Source organism: Branchiostoma floridae, chromosome 13, assembly GCF_000003815.2.
Source record: "Branchiostoma floridae strain S238N-H82 chromosome 13, Bfl_VNyyK, whole genome shotgun sequence".
NCBI lineage: Eukaryota > Metazoa > Chordata > Leptocardii > Amphioxiformes > Branchiostomatidae > Branchiostoma > Branchiostoma floridae.
Window position 1 is genome coordinate 10,499,024 of NC_049991.1, and position 18,107 is coordinate 10,517,130.

At 43.3% G+C, this 18,107-nt stretch overlaps 1 protein-coding gene across 1 annotated transcript in view; it reads right to left on the reverse strand.

Moving 5' to 3' along the window:
• LOC118428496 overlaps positions 1–18,101 on the reverse strand; it is a 30,305-nt gene extending 12,204 nt beyond the window's left edge. The window contains exons 1-15 of the mRNA XM_035838581.1: positions 17,741–18,101; positions 16,921–17,077; positions 8,945–13,966; positions 7,976–8,779; positions 7,744–7,844; positions 7,405–7,527; positions 7,170–7,281; positions 6,763–6,941; positions 6,287–6,490; positions 5,948–6,049; positions 5,444–5,726; positions 5,140–5,337; positions 4,662–4,872; positions 4,279–4,447; positions 451–600 (exon numbers count right to left, since the gene is read on the reverse strand). Of these exons, the coding sequence (XP_035694474.1) occupies positions 451–600; positions 4,279–4,447; positions 4,662–4,872; positions 5,140–5,337; positions 5,444–5,726; positions 5,948–6,049; positions 6,287–6,490; positions 6,763–6,941; positions 7,170–7,281; positions 7,405–7,527; positions 7,744–7,844; positions 7,976–8,779; positions 8,945–13,966; positions 16,921–17,077; positions 17,741–17,962 (8,037 nt within the window). The 5' untranslated portion in view covers positions 17,963–18,101. The remainder of the gene's footprint in view (positions 1–450; positions 601–4,278; positions 4,448–4,661; positions 4,873–5,139; positions 5,338–5,443; positions 5,727–5,947; positions 6,050–6,286; positions 6,491–6,762; positions 6,942–7,169; positions 7,282–7,404; positions 7,528–7,743; positions 7,845–7,975; positions 8,780–8,944; positions 13,967–16,920; positions 17,078–17,740) is intronic.
• Between the last annotated feature and the right edge of the window lie 6 nt (positions 18,102–18,107).

The following is an 18,107-nucleotide window of genomic DNA, read 5'->3' on the forward strand; positions in this document are numbered from 1 at the left end:
TATATGTGAGGGGGGTATTAGCGCGTGGTCACATAGGTCGTGCGATGGTCTTGCGATCGCTGACTTCCGGCATTTTGAAGGACAAAAATGTACGTTTCCTGCAAAGTTCAACTGTCTTGGTACACAAAATGCTAGTTTTGGATCCAAGTCGGTGGTTGGTTCTTTCACGGCTTTCTTGAAAATCATATGGCATCAAAATCGTACGACGATCGCACGACGTATGTGACCACGCCCTTATTATAGCGACGAAAACATGACACTGCCCTAATGTATAACTTTTGTTATGTATATTTAGCTACAAGATATTCTATTGCACGACGTTGATATACGGTCCACTTTCATATCAGGAGGACTCACCATGTGGATTGAAGATGAGAGCCATTTATCTTCAATTTTTAGGTTTTGTTTTCTTTTGGTTTCAACTTGTACCGACAAAGATTCTTTACGTACCATAACGACGAGATCTTCACCAGCTATATCCCATCTCATTGCGCTGCTTTCGACACCAGAGGATCTTTTCGAAGCGCCTCTGGTTGTGGTTATGGGCTCCACTTCCATGACAATGAACCCAGATCCCGTGGCCACCCGTTTAGACAGAACCTGTAACAGTGGATTGATTGAATGGCACTCTCATTATGTGCAGTGTATTTACCATCTACCAGTTTTGTTTCTATTTTCTGATAAGCATTGGGAGTTTGGAACTAGATACCATTGACAACATTAACCCCTCCCGGAAAAAAAAAGAAATCAAATAGATGCAAATGGCCATTTTGGTGAATTTGTATTATATAACGTTACGAAACTGTGATAGCTTCATGATAGAAAAATAGAAACAAACATAACATCTATTATCATAATACCGGTACGTTTACGACGATTTCTCTAGCCATACTGATTTGACAAATTGTCAACGCATCATTTTCTCCAGTTACATGTTGCTGTTATAGGTTACCCTTGCCACTTCTTCTGTGTAACTTTTCTGCCACTCTTGTCCTGCTAAAAGCGTAATATTGTAATTGTAACACGCCGCGGAATTACACGGCGAACGGGCGCGTGGTTGGGAGGGGGTACAAAATACCGGTAGGAAGAAACACGGCACAATTAACTGCCGCTATGTACATTTATACATCCTCTGATGTTCCTTCCTTTTCTGTCAGTAAATGCATAAAACATAAACCTGCATGAGCATACAAAATGTCATGAGAAAACGGACGTATATTGTCAAGAATTTTCATTTAACTTCTGTCCGTCACAACCGCTACATTGCGCCCATTCCTCGTTAAAGGGGCAAATTGCTGTCGCACATAAGCAGCGGGCCACAGTTTTCTTTAAAGACACAATGACTACGTATTTTGCCCTTTTCCGTTACAAGTACATGATAGTAATATGCTAAGCAATGTTTTCCCACCATTGTTAGTTGCCTTTTGGTCGTCCCGGGTAAGGTTTTGCTTAGAAACACGCTAAAAACACGTGTCGGAAATGCTATAAAGGTGAATATCGTGGCATTCTGATAATGAAAAGACGTTAGTTCTTTAAATTTTCAGTCATAATTTACATCAACCACTTAGGCCGGCTTGTCACGTGTTGATGAACTTGTCCAGCAGACGACCTTTTTACGTCAGATGCCGTTTTATTCTTGTCGCTAACTTTTGTATAATTTACGTTACCGAACTTCTGTTGGGTGTAATTCGCTTACGAAAAGACATTTTCCGATAATTTTTTCACTGTTTTATCTGCTAAACAGTGGTGTTGCGTAACAAACAAATAACAGAACACATAAAACACGAATGTTGGAAACATGACTATAACCGCCAATCTCAGGCCGTTTGTCACTTTTTTGATATAATTTACGTTACCATAATAAGTCCCTTAGAATAATAGACAGATCATTACCTTTGTACTCATAGGAAAGAATGCTCCCAGATAAGTAATTGCCTGCAGAGTTAATCTTTCCAGAGCTGTTTGTTAAAATTTTATTTATCATTAAAAGCATAAATATAATTTACGTTACCATATAATTTACGTTACCATTTTTTTTCTTCAACAAGTCATCAGATGTTCAGCAAGAGCACATCAACCAAAGACGTATTATCTGCTGTAATGTTACTGTAGGTAGGCTTGGCTTGCCATAGAGTCACAATGCAGTCTGTTTATATGTTCCTGTTTCAGTGAATTTTACGATGCTGGGACTTTTCATTTCTCATAGGAACGATGTTCAAATGATAAACCTGACATGCACCAACTTGGAAAGATGCGGGTGTTTATATTGATATCTGATGCTTCAATAATCAACATTACACGGAATGTATAGTACCAAGTTGAATAAATGTATATTGGGTTGGACTGAACCAAAATAAACTCCTGTTGTCAAAGTAGACTCGTCCAAGTTTGTCGTCATTTTCGCGCGCTTTTTGAAGATCACACGACTGGAATGACAGAAATTGATGCACAGAATTGTTTTACGTGGACAGACACATGGTTCAAGGCAGAAAGCTATTTGTGAAACCAATCCCACTCTATAAAGTCAAGATCTATATAACGTGAGGCTTGTCATGTAATCGTGTGGCATTAATATAAAGGGACAGGCTGCCAGGATAACTGTAGAACAGACTGCCTTTACACAAGCAGCTCTCTTTTGGAAAATTCACTGTTGTTTATAGCCTTGCTCATCAACAAAAAGGTCTTTCTGCCGGTATTATTAAACCACACGATATAAGGTTTCATTCATTCTGTATTGATGTGACATTGTGTTTGTTCCACGAACAAAGATTGTCCTGACATTAAAAAATGTTTTATAAGAAGTGCGATAACTGGTGTTTAGTTTGTTGTCTTTCCAATATCGAAAGCTTGTGCTAGAAAGGCCCAGTCCATCTGGTGCATGTTGCCATCGCATCATGTTCTGCTATTCCCAAAGACTTGATTAAAGGACGCGAGGACGAAGCGGTTCTGACCTAGAGCGTGTGATTGCGTGAATCCTTTGTTACTTAGCATGTATTTAAATAGACCCCGCCAAGATAGAGACCTTGCATATCTTGGGTGTCTTTCCGCAGAGTCCGGGTGGGTACAGGACGATTATACGGGTATTCCGGATAACAAAGATACGCTTTTTTGCTACTCTGAGTTAGCAACATGAAGATAAGAGGTCCAGCATTATAGACGAACATGACCTGATCAGTTCAAATAGAGCCAGTATGTACACTATTCGGCTTTCCTCCAAATGTTAGAGATTCTGTAATTTACGTTACCACAGTTCATTGGCATTTACCTGTAGAATAGATATCGCCTGCTTCCAACCATTTTCATAAATATATTCTATCGCTCTTATCCCATCCTACAGGGTGAAAAATAAGGAGTATTAAACGGTTTGTCTTCATATCAGAAAAAAAACATATCATTTATTTACTTTTATACAAATGTAGCAAACTTAATAGCTAGTAATTTTGATGATTATTCCGAAACAAATGACACGGCGGTTAAATATTTCTCATTGGCGTGTAATTTGAAGATTTTGGGTTGGAAAATTCGCTAATTTGGCTGTTGTTAATCCACTATTACTTGCTGGAACATTTCTCTGTGTAGTAATATGCTCTTTATTACGAAATTGTAGGAAAGGTGACATGGCCTACTAAAAATCAAATATCTCCAAAATTAAGCGTGTTAGCACCAGACAAAAATAGCAAAAGATAGTCGATATAAGTGGTAACAAGTTCATACCAGCAGGTAAGCGTTTTGGACAACTTTATTTTTTTACAATTTTCTAGCGTAGATATAAAAATGGCGGGAAAATGGCTGCGTACGTTCAATTTTGCCCATTCAGTCGTAGATCCGGGCTATTATGCAACGGTTCTTCACACTTTTACATGAGTTGTAGGTCACCAACAGAAATTCAAGATTGTTGTTGAATCATGTTCGTCTTGTGCCGTGAGCATGTGTAATTATGATCTATATAAATTTGGCAATGAATGTGACAGTGTGCTCGTCCCACGACGAGCTGCCTACCCCGAAATTTAAAAAAAAAGTATACTGAAAACTTTTGGCCTTGTTGTCTTCGAATGCATTGTTATCGATGCTTTGTAAATGGTGTATTGGACACCTAGATGTCTGAAGTGTGCACAGCTCAGAAATAACTATTGTTGCATGTGTAGATCTCTTTAAGTTCCAGTATTTTTAATCTACCGGTATAAGTCTTACTACCGATATTATGCCAATGCATGTTACATACAAACGCTACCCAAAACATAACCTTGCCATGCTGGCGAAGGTAATTATTCTCTGTACCTTAGCGGCGAACCTGCCGGTTTTCCTGCCCACCACCACACTGCCCAGCTGCAGCACGAGGTCCCGAGTCTCGGTAATCAGCAGCCCGGTCTCACCCGTGGGGCCGCCCGAACACGACAGGGGAGGCGGCACGGCTTGTCCATTGGCAGTCGGGAACCGCTCGAGAATACTGTTCAGAAGAAAAAAGTCAAATACGTTAATTTCGTAATGATATCGACAAAATCAAAGGGCCAGTATGACGCGCTTCGCCGTAACACACCAGCTTTGTTCATGGTTCACTAAATGACCGTTTGGGTTTTAATAAATCATGTAAGCTGGTAGCTGAAATACCAAATGAAACGGAATAGTTTGATAAATACGTAAGTAATATGTACGTTAGCTACCTATATACTCCTCCAGAGCAATCCGCCAGGTTTGTGTGGATGACGGTACCGATGGCTGTGTTTTGCAGCCTGGTAACGAACTCCAGCATCCCGTTACTGCGGTTGCCCACGATGACGTCACCGACCGTGATGTCCGGCAGGTTAGGGTCACTCTCACGGAAAACCAGGCGCAGGCTGCCGCTGGGTCCCACACATTTGTAAATCTTTACATCTGAAGAGATTTAAGAAACATTAACAAAATTATTGATAAATTGGGAGTTAGAATATGGAAGCTAATAAGTCTATCTGCGGTTTTCATATCTTTGGCACATCTCAAAAGTATATTGGCCATATTTTTTAATTTTGTTTAATATGCAATTATACTTCTGAGGATAAAGTAATCATTGTTTACATACATAGCAATAGTTAAGAACATTCAGAAGTTTGTTTTGGTTAACCTAGAAGAACATGAATGTTAAGTTTATTTTCTGTGGCTTGCCAGAATTGATAACGTGTGTGTTGTCTCCTTGAAACGTCCCGTTCCCTCTAATCACGCTCTGTACGACAGAAAGTGGCGGTTCTTGTTCCATGATGCTGAAGTCCACGACTGGCTCAAGCCGGACCCTCTGACTGAAGTCCGCGTAGTCGAACATGTCCTCCAGCCTGGCAGGGTGCGCAGCAACAAGGGTGTAGGCACCTGGTGAAAACAGCAGAAAAAGGAAAAGTGAAAAATAATTCAATGTAATAGCTGTAAGCAAATCGACCACACACATTTAGAACATGCGCCACACCATACCACGTACCTTCAGTCACAACCTGCTCGACCTTGTGCAGCACGCCGCCCGCCTGAGGACTGGACAGCACCTGGCCGAGCTGCACGTCCAGTTCTCCCTCCTGGATGAACAGGGTAGCTCCCCAGGACGAGAAGCGGACCTGACAGTGGTACAGAGGGTCGCCATCTGCCGGCACGTACTTCACGTTGTGACCTGTCAGGACCTGTTCAATGCGCGTCGTGTCGTTGTAGAGAGGGTAGACAAAACCTTTTGGACATCGGCTCTGGTCCCAGACTTTACAGTAACCGCCCTCCTGGAAACAAAATCATGATTAGTGCATGCTTTACTTGCAACTCAATGTTCACCTTTTGTCCATTGGTTGACTAAAAACTGTAGACCGCATATGGCTCTGAGTGAATTTACATACATAATAAGATATGGTATTTTCACACATCAAAAATACAATAATATATACTATAAAGAGAGGACATCATGGTATGTGGTAAAGGCTTAGTATCAACTAGAACAACTCACCGTATCCTTGAAACACCCTTCCACGTCTTGGCACCTCAGACAGGATTCAACAGTAGTGGTAGACATGGACGAGTTACACTGTCGATAGTCACAGTCAACAAGCTGGGCAAAAACAACGATATCAATCAAAACCCCCTTTCCGGCACCGTTTCTAATGATATACGTTCTAACGTTAGTTGTAAAAAGATACGTTTGACTATCAGTCAGTACTCTGTACTTGGAAATATTTGCCGTAATCTATTGACGAACAATCTTTTTGATGTAATTATACTATTTCAATAGATATCAATGATGATTAGCGGACATACAAATAATCATAGATATGTTTGCTTTACATACCTCTATTTGGCCCGAACAGAGCCCCTTGTTGCCGACAGTGAAACAGTTGTGGTAGAACCATGTAGGGCAGGGTATGACGTCAGCTCCACCGTACAGGCCTGATTCACAGGACTGAGTCTGGTCACACCATCCACAGCCCACGGACTGAACACAGGACTTACACGTACTGAACCGGCTGCAGTAACTTACAGTGCAGCCACGTCCCTACGGGAGAAAAAAGAAGAGCAGTCAGTTGACGAGTCACAAATCATTCAAGTTAGATAAAATCAAACTCATCTTCGACAGTTTCTTTGCTACTTGTCTTAAAAGTTGCTTTGACTTTGTTTACCCACATGGTACTCTCAATATGAATATGGTGTTGAATAGTACTAAGCGAATTCCTGAAGGGAAAACATCCATATGCTCTTTTGAAATACGTGTTTAACTTAATAAAAGGTCATTAAAATTATCAGCAATTAAAAGTAGAACATTTTTACCTGCCACCCGTTCCTACACCTGCAAACATTGGGCCCGACACACACACCAAATTCTCCACAATCGTCGAGATCCTGGCAGTTTGGTCGGGAGCAGTCTGACCCACTCCAGCCCCTGTCACAGTAACAGGTCGTCTCAAGGCAGGCGCCGTTGTGGGAACAATCGTTGGGACAGCCGCGAGCTGGGGGACATTGGAATATGTGCTTCATGAGGACAACAAATCAATTTTAAATCATGAATTACTCTCAGTACTCCATGAGTTGGACCCATACATGTAGTCACTCAAGTCATTTTTCAAACAATAATAGTCTTACAATCACACAAGCATGTCTATATCTACCTTAAACCTACCCGTGAACAATGTAATCTGAGTGTGCTCACTATGCAACCCATTGTGTGCTGTACTCACCGACAGGCAGTTTACAGAAGAACGGATAGCGGGAATCACACTGTGCCGTCAGGACATCGCTAACACCTGCGTTTTGTCGATACACCCGACATGCTTGTTCGGCACTGGAGAGCTGAAAAAAGTAGCCAGTATGGATGCGTCTTCTTCAAATATTGACGCTTCATATATGACATGAAACTTCATATAACATGTTGTAAGGCCAGTATTAACTTCCACCAAAAATATATTGACTCACCTCCTGATCCATCCAGAATGGCTCCGGTGCGAAGTTGTCATTGTCTACTTGACTCTTAAGTGCAGCACTTAACAACTGCAACTCCTTGTCTGACGCCTTCATCACTACTTGTGCGTATTGTTCCTGAAGAAAGACATAACATCATCTTGTAGAAGTAGTCTACAGTTTCTACCAACACAGATGGGATTTCCAGTAATATCATATTCTTACACCAACAATCAAACCATCATGCGTATGATTCAAGTTGTAAAATACCACATTGTACTTGATTCAGACAGATGTAAAAATAATCGATAGCACTTAAGAAGGTATTGATCTTGTGGGATTGTTCCAAGATACCTTGCACGAGTCCCAGGCGTCCTCCAATGTCCGAGCCGCACCTTTGTACAGATAGCAGTATCCAAGCTGTTCTTCGTGAAACCAGGAATATCGACAGAGTCCTGACAAACAGACAAGAAAACAAGACTGAGCAATTGCAATTAAGATCTAAATGTTTACGTAACATCAAGGAAAGTATCAAAATCATTTTCCAACCTATCACACTTGTATATTCAATAGTAGATTTCGTTACCCTTTTCTGGATCCTCCTCTAGGAATGGCTCAAACAGAACATTTGGAAGCTCCGGTCGATCTGTGCTGTCTCTGATTCTCCCAGTGATTGCAGTAGAGTCATTAAAGCCCCACCAATTGTTTGTGGCATCTACGTCAGCGAGTGAGGTGTTGCTTAAAGCGATGAGCTCCGCGTCGTTGGCGGGATTGTTAAGGACGTTCTGATGAAGATGTACGTCAGGACCCGACACGGCGACGGTATGTTTGTACCCCGGCCTCTGTCCGCTGTTGTGCTCCAGACGGTTGTGAGTAAAGTTTTGGCTTTGGCTGATATGTTCACGGACTTGCCAATCAACAATGTACAGCCCAATGTTGCGCTGGAAATGGTTTCTCTTGACGCTTCCTGGTGTGTTCCCCAGAGTCATGATGCTATATTCCGATGGGGCGTCGTTAGAGACAAAGTCGTTCCCAAAGATGAGAGCCTGAGAAGTGCCATGGCCGCCATCTGTAAGGTTGACGGTTCCGTTCCCCTGATTGGTGTCAAACATATTGTGTCCAAGGAAAATATCGCTGTTTCCAGAACTTTTGAATTTCAGTCCCTTCATTGAGTTGTCAAATAAGTAATTGTTCTGGATCGCGAAGTGGGTGTTCATGCCGTCCAAAACGATTGCAGCTTGCTGGTCATCACTGTCTGGTGTCAACGGTGTGTTCCCAGTAAGTATGTTTCTCGAAATTGTTACCTTAGACTCGCTTACGGTCTTGACATTGACTGCAGTGCCATAGTTGTTACTCAGTACACTGTCTGTAACCGTGCGTCTTGAGGGACCTGGAAAATATAGAAAGATAACAGCTAAGTACAAAATGCTCCCTTAACAATTGTTTTCTTTCGCAAATGACAAAAACACGCAGAGTTGCTGATCGTGTTCTTTACGTAAAATCGTGAAAGACATTAATATGAATAGATATGAAATATTAATAATATCTTTTTCACCTGACAATCTGGTGATTTGAACCTCCAAGTACAGATCATCCTCATTGCCACCACTACTCAGCATGGCGTTCAGACTCATGACTTCAGGTGAATGGAAGACTCTGTTGTTGTTTTGATTCCAGCTGTTCACTTCCCCAAGCAGATGCTGTTGGCTTACATCGGAATACACACGTAGCGTGGAAGAGTACCTTGCTACGATAACCCGTAGATGTACCTCATTTCCCTTCCCCGCATGGATGTGCTTCACACACTGACAGTTTTTCGTCTCGTACACGAAGTAAGCGCCCGCTGTAAGGAACACGTCTTCCTCTGAATCGCAAATCCCGATGACGTTTTCAAAATTTTCCCTGTTGACGTACGCTTGCCATGAAAAAACAGAGACGCCACCGGTGACAAAGCTGTTGTTGGTGAGCGTTACTCTACTGACAAGTACTTCGCTCTGAGACCCGTAGATCACGATGCCAGTATCTGCCTGGCAATGATGAATCTCGGAGTCAGTAATTGTAGTGTCCGAACCGGGACCAAAGATCTCCAGACCTGATCCTGTACAGTTTTTAATCAGCACATTGGAGATATGTCCACCCGACTTTTCAATAGACAGTCCCGACGCAGGTTTGGAGTGCAAAGTTCCACTGCCTGATATCTGGACATGGTTGAGAACAAAGGATTCGCCACTTGCCATCCTTAGCCCGCCCCATGCATGTGACGTGCAGGTTGTCTCTGGAACTGTTGAATGTGTGGATACTGGTGAGCATCTCACAAACTGCGCATTCCTGCCTGAGCACTGCGTCCGGGTAAAGACAGTGTCGCGTTGGTAACAATGGACCAGCTTTTCCTCGTCTCCGCGACAGTCTATGTAATTATTAGAATTGATCCTGACAGATTCTTCGCCCAGATCCATTCTATAACTTGAACTGTAAGTCGATGGGCCGTATCCTAGTTCTCGGCATAGGATATCCGTTTCGTAGAAATTCCAAGAGCAGACTTTGCACCAACGTCCTTCGAAAAACACTTCAACTTTCCCCTCCCATGGGTACAGCCCATCAGTCAGCCTATACAGACTTGATTTGTCAGGGACTCCAAAGGCCGGACCGAAGGTTATCGGCTGCTGCTCCGTTCCGTTTGCGACCAATGTTCCCAGATTGAGCAGACCGACACACGGATAGGCCTGCACTTCAACACCTGGGTCTATGGTCAGGGTCACGTTTGGTAGAATGGTCAGGTCGGAGGTCAGAGTGTATGGACTGTTGTCTATAGCCAGGTGCAGGTCACTGTACAGTCTCCCACCTAGCATCGGTAATGGCATGTCGGTGCTGCTCACCTGATTGGTCGGCGGTATTATGGTTACGTCACTGCTGGTGAAGTACGGTAGATAAACCACCGCAGCGTGGTCGTTTCGGTCGTCAAAGTCAAAGATGGCGTCCTTGATATCGTTTTCTATGGTTGTACCCCACCAGTTGAATCGCCCATCCACGAAGCCTTGCGCACTACGTGCCGGTATGTTGCTGCACACTTGATAATCGACCAGCGGGTTCTCAAACACGTTACGATGGAAACGGACGTTACGTCTATAACCGTCCAACTGGAGGGTACAGGAAGTGTTCCTGATGTTGTTGTCGTATCGAAAGTTCCCGTCGGTGTCTTCATGGGAGTAGTAATTATCGATTAAAACGTTATCACTGATCAGACAATCTGATTCACGAATGTTGTTCGACCATTCCAAAATACTTGAATGGATGGTGCGTCTCGCATTGTTTTGATAGAATGTGTTGAAACTGAAATTTTGCATCTCCGCAACAGCGCCTAGTACTACCGTGCCGGCATGAGGACAAGAATTTTCTTCGAATGCATTTTGTGAAATTTTAATTTTCGATGCTATTCCTGACATGTGGAGCGCGAATCGCTTGTTCATGTTGAAGATACTGTTTGTGATAGTCACTTCTGGTTCCTGTGTACCGCTGGTCTGAGTACTTATGCGAGCACCTCCTCGTTTGTTCCCTAGAAATTTCACATCATCTACATGGAGTTGACTGTCTCCTCTCAAGCTAGCAACCATGCCAAGGTAGTTGCTGCTGCTTACAGTTGTATTTTTGACAAAATAACGGCCACCGCTTGTGCTCATGTAGATGGCACCGTTATTATTGCCCGAAGCCTCTATGTCCACAAGCGTAACTATTCCATTTACCGAAGATAGATAGATCCCTCCAGATTTTATTTGGCTGATTGTCCCATCTCCAGTCCAACCATTTATGTAGATGCCATTAGTATATTGTCCCGTTGTTACGTTGCTAATCGTGACATTTCCCGACAAAGAGCTCATGCGCACACCATAACTAGAGTGACCTGTGTTTACTTGGCTAATCATGGCATTTCCCGTCGAGTACGAGATGTCCACAGCATGTGAATTTCGCTCTGCGTTCACTTGGTTAATCATCACATTTCCTGTCGCGTGAGAGATCTCCACACCATAGGAATTTTGTCCTGCGTTTACTCGGGTAATCTTCACAACTCCCGTCCATTGCTGTATGTGCAATCCTCGGCCATTGCTACGTGCTTCACTGTTTTCAACAGTAATGTCCCCGTGCCCCCCAGCTAAAGTCATGCCGTAATCGTTGTCTGTTGTCATAGTGTTCAAGATGGATACGGTTGGACCCGAATAGGTCATACCTAGCGATGCCACCCGTATGCCTGCTGTGTTACCCAATACCCTGCTGCCTGTAGCCGTGATACTAACGTCGTTGATTGTAAGAGAATCTGTAGCATTGCCGACAAATAGAACAGACTCTGCTTCACACGCAGACGCTGTTAGATGTTGGACTGTAGTCTGGGAAGGGGGACTGATGATCTCCACACCAGCTCGTGACTGGTAGCACCCGTCAATATCTATATTCTGTAGGGTTATGGCGCTGTCGATACTGTCAATCGACAGAGCTGACGATCTCCTGTTGTGCAGCTGACCAATGTCTTTGAACAGAATGTGTTCGACTTTGGTCTTGTCTTGACCGTGGGATGTTACTCCTCCCCATCCAGGGGTACGTTCACAGGTAAGACGGGCTTGGTAACTGCACCTGAAGTTGTCTGATGCCACATCGTAAAAGTTACATTGTTGGAAAGAATCCTCCCCTCCGTCACATCTTACCGCTACCTTTGGTAGTGGACCAAAGGAGGTTCCACTGACGTCTCGTGGGGGCCCCAGACCAAGCTGTCGACAGGTTAGCACTTGCTTCTCATGATCATGATCCCAATCATCTCTATATTCGTAGCATACAGATTTCCAGGTTCCAGCATGGAAAACCTCTAAACGGTCATTAACTGACAGTCGCAGATAGTTAATCTTAGATGCTAGGTTGTCATTAGTTTGTGCACCCAGGATAACAGGTTCTGTATCTGACCCAACCATGTTGGTGCGTCCATAATTGAGAATACCGGCTCCTGGTGCTGCCTTCACTTCCACTCCGGGATCCAGAGTGAGAGTGGCGCCGGGGAGAATGGTCAGATCACTCTTCAACAGTACAGGGCTGCTTCCTTTTGAGATGTGTAGGTCGTTCTTCAATAAACCGCCGAAAGAGTCGGCTGACGGAGAATAATCCGTCGTGGAAACAGGATTTCCGTCTGAAGAGTCCAACAACGGCGAGTACGTGACTTGCGCTCCGCTGTTCCAGTCGTGGTAGTCAAATATCTTCTCCCGTATGACTTCTTCATCGTCCGTGCCCCACCAGTTGTGAGTGGCGTCTATGGTGGGTCCGTTCCAGGAGTCTGTCCGAACGGTGCTGCAGAGGTCCAAACGGGACGCGTCCTGCTGGAAGGAATTGTGAGTGACGCTGATGGGCCTCCATTCTCCTGAGAACTCCAGCGTGCAGTAGTCACGGAGCGGGTCGGATCTGTAGAGGTACGGTGGGTCGTAGTCGTTATCAGTGAAGATATTTTCCGTGAACGTTTGTTGGATGTCATCAACATTCGCGGTCTCCTGATTGAAGAGACCCAAACGCTTGCAGGAATTCTGCTGAAATGTGTTGGAACTACAGCTAACATTCGTTTCCTGTCCAGTGAGAGATATCGATAATACACTGTTAGGCCCACATGTGTTCTCTTGGAAGATATTGTTCCTCACTTTGACATCGGACCAGCTTCCTGAAATGCTAACAACATCATCGCCATTGGTCTTGAAATCGTTGTTGTCCAGGAGAACACGCGGATAACATGTCGCGGTCGACCCTTGTACACTGATGTCCATGGCTCCTTCCGGATTCGCGTTAACTTCGCTGCCTGTAACATTGAAGATGGTTTGGTGGTCGCGGCAGTTGTATGATGAGTAGGTGATTGAAACCGTCACTCCTCGGCGAAGGTTCTCTGATAGACTAGACTGGTCGATAGAAATGCTCTTCTCAGTTTGAGGCAGGGTCTGTGCTTCGTCTTGTATCCACATGCCGTCCAGTCCATTTGAGTTCAGGGTACAGCTCTGAATCAGTAGTGTTTGACTGTTGATGGAGTCTAAGCCAAAGTGAGTGTTGGAACTGAAGTTACTGCCTGATACTTCGACATCACCTCCGACTGTATCAAGGAGAAGACCTGTTCCAAAGTTCTCAGTGAAAGCAGAATCAGTAAACGTAATCTTGTGTCCAGCACTGCCGCGGATGACCTGAGCGCCGTATGGGAAGTTCTTAGAGACCCTGGTGTTTTGTATGTTGACATCTGCAGCTTGGTCTTCTATGATGATGCCTGGGCCTTGGTTTTCCTCTATGCTGCAGCCCGCAATGTTGACCTCTGTGGCTGTCCCCTGAACCTTGACCCCTGCACCTGCACTGTACTTGACGTTAACATCTCTCAGCACGGGTGGATATGTTTCTATGTTGATGGCCGCTGTTGTTCCTGTTCCATCGTCTCGTCCCGCATGGAGAACGTCAACATGTTCGAGTCTGGAGACCTTCCCAGCCGAGGACGGCACCAGCCGGATTCCGTTCCAATAGGTGGAGTTGACCCGACTGATTCCCTCACATACCACCCCAAGGTCTCGCCGACCCCCTAATATAAACGTTTGGTGGTGACACTTCGTAAGAGAATGAGGCAACAAGGAAGGAGGCTCATTGGCCATTACAAATGAAGTTTGTGGACACCAAGCATTTGAATGCTGTTTGTTGATTTATAAACATGTGGGCACCAGTCTCGTTAGTTTACTCTTTCTTCCATAGGTGCTCACACTAAGGGCCGTATAGAAAATACTTTAGTCAAACTAGCTTGTCGAGGGCATGTATGATCAAATGTTGTCAGAAATAGGCTCTTTTAATTCACCAGGTCCTCTTCCCACAAAGAACCACAATACTTTTTATGTATTGTTTTAAACCCACAAACATGTCCCAAACGTTTAATGATTTCTTTCTTCACCACAGAGAATAATCGTCATTTCATAACCCTTTCAGTTCCTTCGTTTCCAAACAACAAGTAAACAACCGGAATCACTTTTCGAACCAGCCAACGCCTTTTAACAACATAACATTAATCCACATCGCAGTCACAAAGTGAATAAATCAAATAAAGAACAATCCCAATTTACCCGCAAATGTACGAACACTGCGTCCATAATGATTGTCTACTGGACTACTTAAAAACTTTGAAATGTTTTGTTTGGTCGTTTGTTACAGAGAGACTAAACATAGATAAGATCGTCCCACAGAACCTAACACTTCCCCCCAAACAAGACGCCAACTAATCCATTTCCATAGTAGATTAAATATTTTGACCAACACCGAGATCAAATGACACATATTAGGTCAATTTTGACAGTCACAATGATTTATGACTGATATCGCAAAGAATACACAGCCAATGACATACCTATGCTCACACCTGAACATTTCAGTCAAACTAGCCTGTTGAGGGCATACATAATCCAATGTTGTCGGCAACTGGTTTTCTTAATCAACTAAGCCTTGTTTCTAACAATACGTCACAATACACTGTTTCAATCACTTCTTTCTTTACCAAATTCTGGTCACAGACAGAATTTTGTCGTAACCCTTTTAGTTCTTCCGTTTCCAAACAACGGGTAAACAACCAGAACCACTTTTCAAACCAACTAACGCCTTTTGATAAAATACCTCCATCGCAATCACAAAGTGACCAAAGCCAATCAGCAAGAATATCCCAAGATAGCTGCAAATCTAACATTGCCTCCATGATGATTGACATAGACACACATACCATTACAAGCAAGTACTAACTTTTGTTTTGCTTAGTTGTTTGCCACAGAGGGACTAAATGAAGATAAGGTGGTCACGCCGAACCTAACGCTTCATCAAAACATTTTGCCAACTAATCTATTTTAATAGTAATTAAAATATTTCGAACACAGCTCGGGAATAATTGACGCATTTATCAGGTCGTGACCACACACATGTCTGCTTGGTCGCTTGCAGTTGCCACAGAGGGACTAAATTAAGATAAGACCGTCACGCCGAACCTAACACTTCCCCCCAAACAAGTTGCTAGCTAATCTGACTTGTTTCCATAGTAGATGAAACATTGCGACCACAAGCAAGCGCTACTTGTAAACTTTGACATGCTTTGCCTAGTCGTTTGTTACGCAATCAAGATAACATCGTCACAAAACTGTATATAACAAGCTGCTAGCTAATCTATTTCGAATAGTAGATGAAATGATTCAACCACAGCTCGGGATCAATTGACGCATATCAGATACAGTCGTGACCAGTTTTGACAGTCACAATGCGCCAAATAGCAGTTACCCATGGCAAGCAACTGGACATTTATAAATCATGTCCCAGAGAAAGCACAACATGTTAACAAGATATTCCGAAGTTTTTATCTCGAGGTTAATCCATTAAAAGCAATAAGCGTGTTGACCGAAGACAAAATTTAACATTTGATTATCAAACAAGGCCTTAATGGCATTAAGATTATTTAGTATCTTCTCTAACTAGAAATGTGGCGATTGACTTCGTTTGTAGTAGGACGAAAAGTCATGATAAAGATAACATCAGGAAAAAGAAAATGTATCCTTATTATCGTTAAAATTCTACGACACTACGACAGGGTGCTTCAATTTCAACCACTTGACGCGTACACGCGCACTAAAACTGTTTACTAAATAGTACTTTGGACTCCTATATCTATGTACACCTTTATCTAACTTACATAGGTCACAATGTTGACAATCCAATCGTTTACTTAGAAGAATTAGGACACTTTCACATTAATTATGCAAATTAGGGACTTATTTGTATGATTGGTAATCTGCTAATCTTCCACCTGCCATGTATTTGAGTCCTATAATGGAAAACACCGTAAATATAAATTTACCTCAATAAGTATGCAAATTAGGTCCAAATTTGCATAATTCGCACTTCATTATGTACATCTCTGCCAATGATACCTGCATACTAAATATCATTGAAATCTACCGTCCCTATGTTCCGTTATGCTCCTTGGAAGATTTTGACAAAAACACCCCTGCAGTTCCAGAGCAAGCTGTAAGGAGGCCCAAACATACATCACTTCTTTCTTACGTCAAAAGCTATCTGCCACAAAAAAACAAGACAATAGCATGTCCAGATCAAAAGATACAAAAAATGGAAATTCTGCTGAAGTACCAAGGTCACATAACGTTACCAGGGAACCCAAAAGCGACCTTGACTTGTCTTCCGAACATCTGCCCACATACCAAATATCATCATATTTCATCAAAAAGTTCTTGGGCTATGCTGACCACAAATATCCGGACACACAAACAGACACACCAAAAGCTATCCTCCATTTTTCATGGAGGTAATAAGACGGATCGTTATCAACATTACAATTCTACGACACTACAGCAGGGTGATACAATTTCAAACACTTGACACGTACAAGTGCACTAAGATTGTTGACTAACCAGTACTTTGGACTCCTAAATCTGCATTCCTAACAGGTTTACAAGCAAATATACATTCCTATCGATGAATTATGAAGCAGGTGCTCACCACAGTCCGGAGCTGTTCCCATTTGTCTGTAGGTACACCCGTACAGATTTTCCTCGTTCCCAAAGCAGGAGAGGTCGCTCATGGTCACCCTGCCCTTGCCGTTCCTGTACTGACTGTCCTCTCTTCCCGTGGTGAACCCCAGATGTCGGCATGCTACCTGGCAGGAAGTGGTAGAAAAATAAGACTAGTTTAGTCAATCTCGATTATAAATTCGATCCTTTCACCGAGCACCAGGTCACGGCACGATTTTCTCAATACTGGATGGCATTTGAACAAAAGCTATTGATAGCCAGAGAATTGGCCATGTGAAACTATGCACCGTTGCTGTGAAGCACAGGCAATGCAGTGGGCATTTTATGGTCGATTCTCGGGTCGACAACGGGCATACGTGAGGTACTGCAGCACCCAAAATGGCGAATTTTCAGGAGTGATACCACACGTAGTCAACATCGTGTCTGAAATACCCAGTTTCCCAAACAGTTCTCTGGGATATATTCTAGGAGTTACATGGAGATAATTATAAGTGCATTTTGCCAAAACTCAAATATTCCATGGTAGATTAATATTGAAATGTGTTTATCTTTTGAATGTCATATTTCCAACGGGCTTTTGTCATTGCGGTGCGACAAACCATGGCATATTGACCGTCTAAATACCAGAAATAAATGTTAACAATGATTTGTCTGTCCAGAAAGAGATAGTCATCTTCGTTTGAAAAATGAACGACCAAAAAGGAAATGTTGACGGTGTGGGGATGGATACGATACAGATTGCAAAGATTGTTTTTTAACAGTATCGTCTTTCCCAATTAAAAAGTTACCTTTGCTTCAGAGTCCCTCCAGCTTGTATCATGACAAACAGTTCCCCACTGTCCGTCATGGCGGATCTCCAGACGCCCCTCGTTCATTGTCGGCCCCACCAGCCGTACATTCGGGTCCCGAGTGATGTTTCGGATGGGGTCGTCTGGCGGGTTTTCCTTCCGATCGAAAACGATGCGTTTGTCGGCCGTACCGACCGCGTGAAGTTGTCCAACGACAGTCATGCCGACCCCCTCGTCGAACAGGATTTCAACACCAGCCTCTATAGTTAGCGTCGCCTCTTCCCCCACAATGATCTCATGGGTGGCTATGTACGGGCTTCCAGATAGAGGAAAGGTATGGTTGCGGTAGTAAGATCCCCCAACCTGA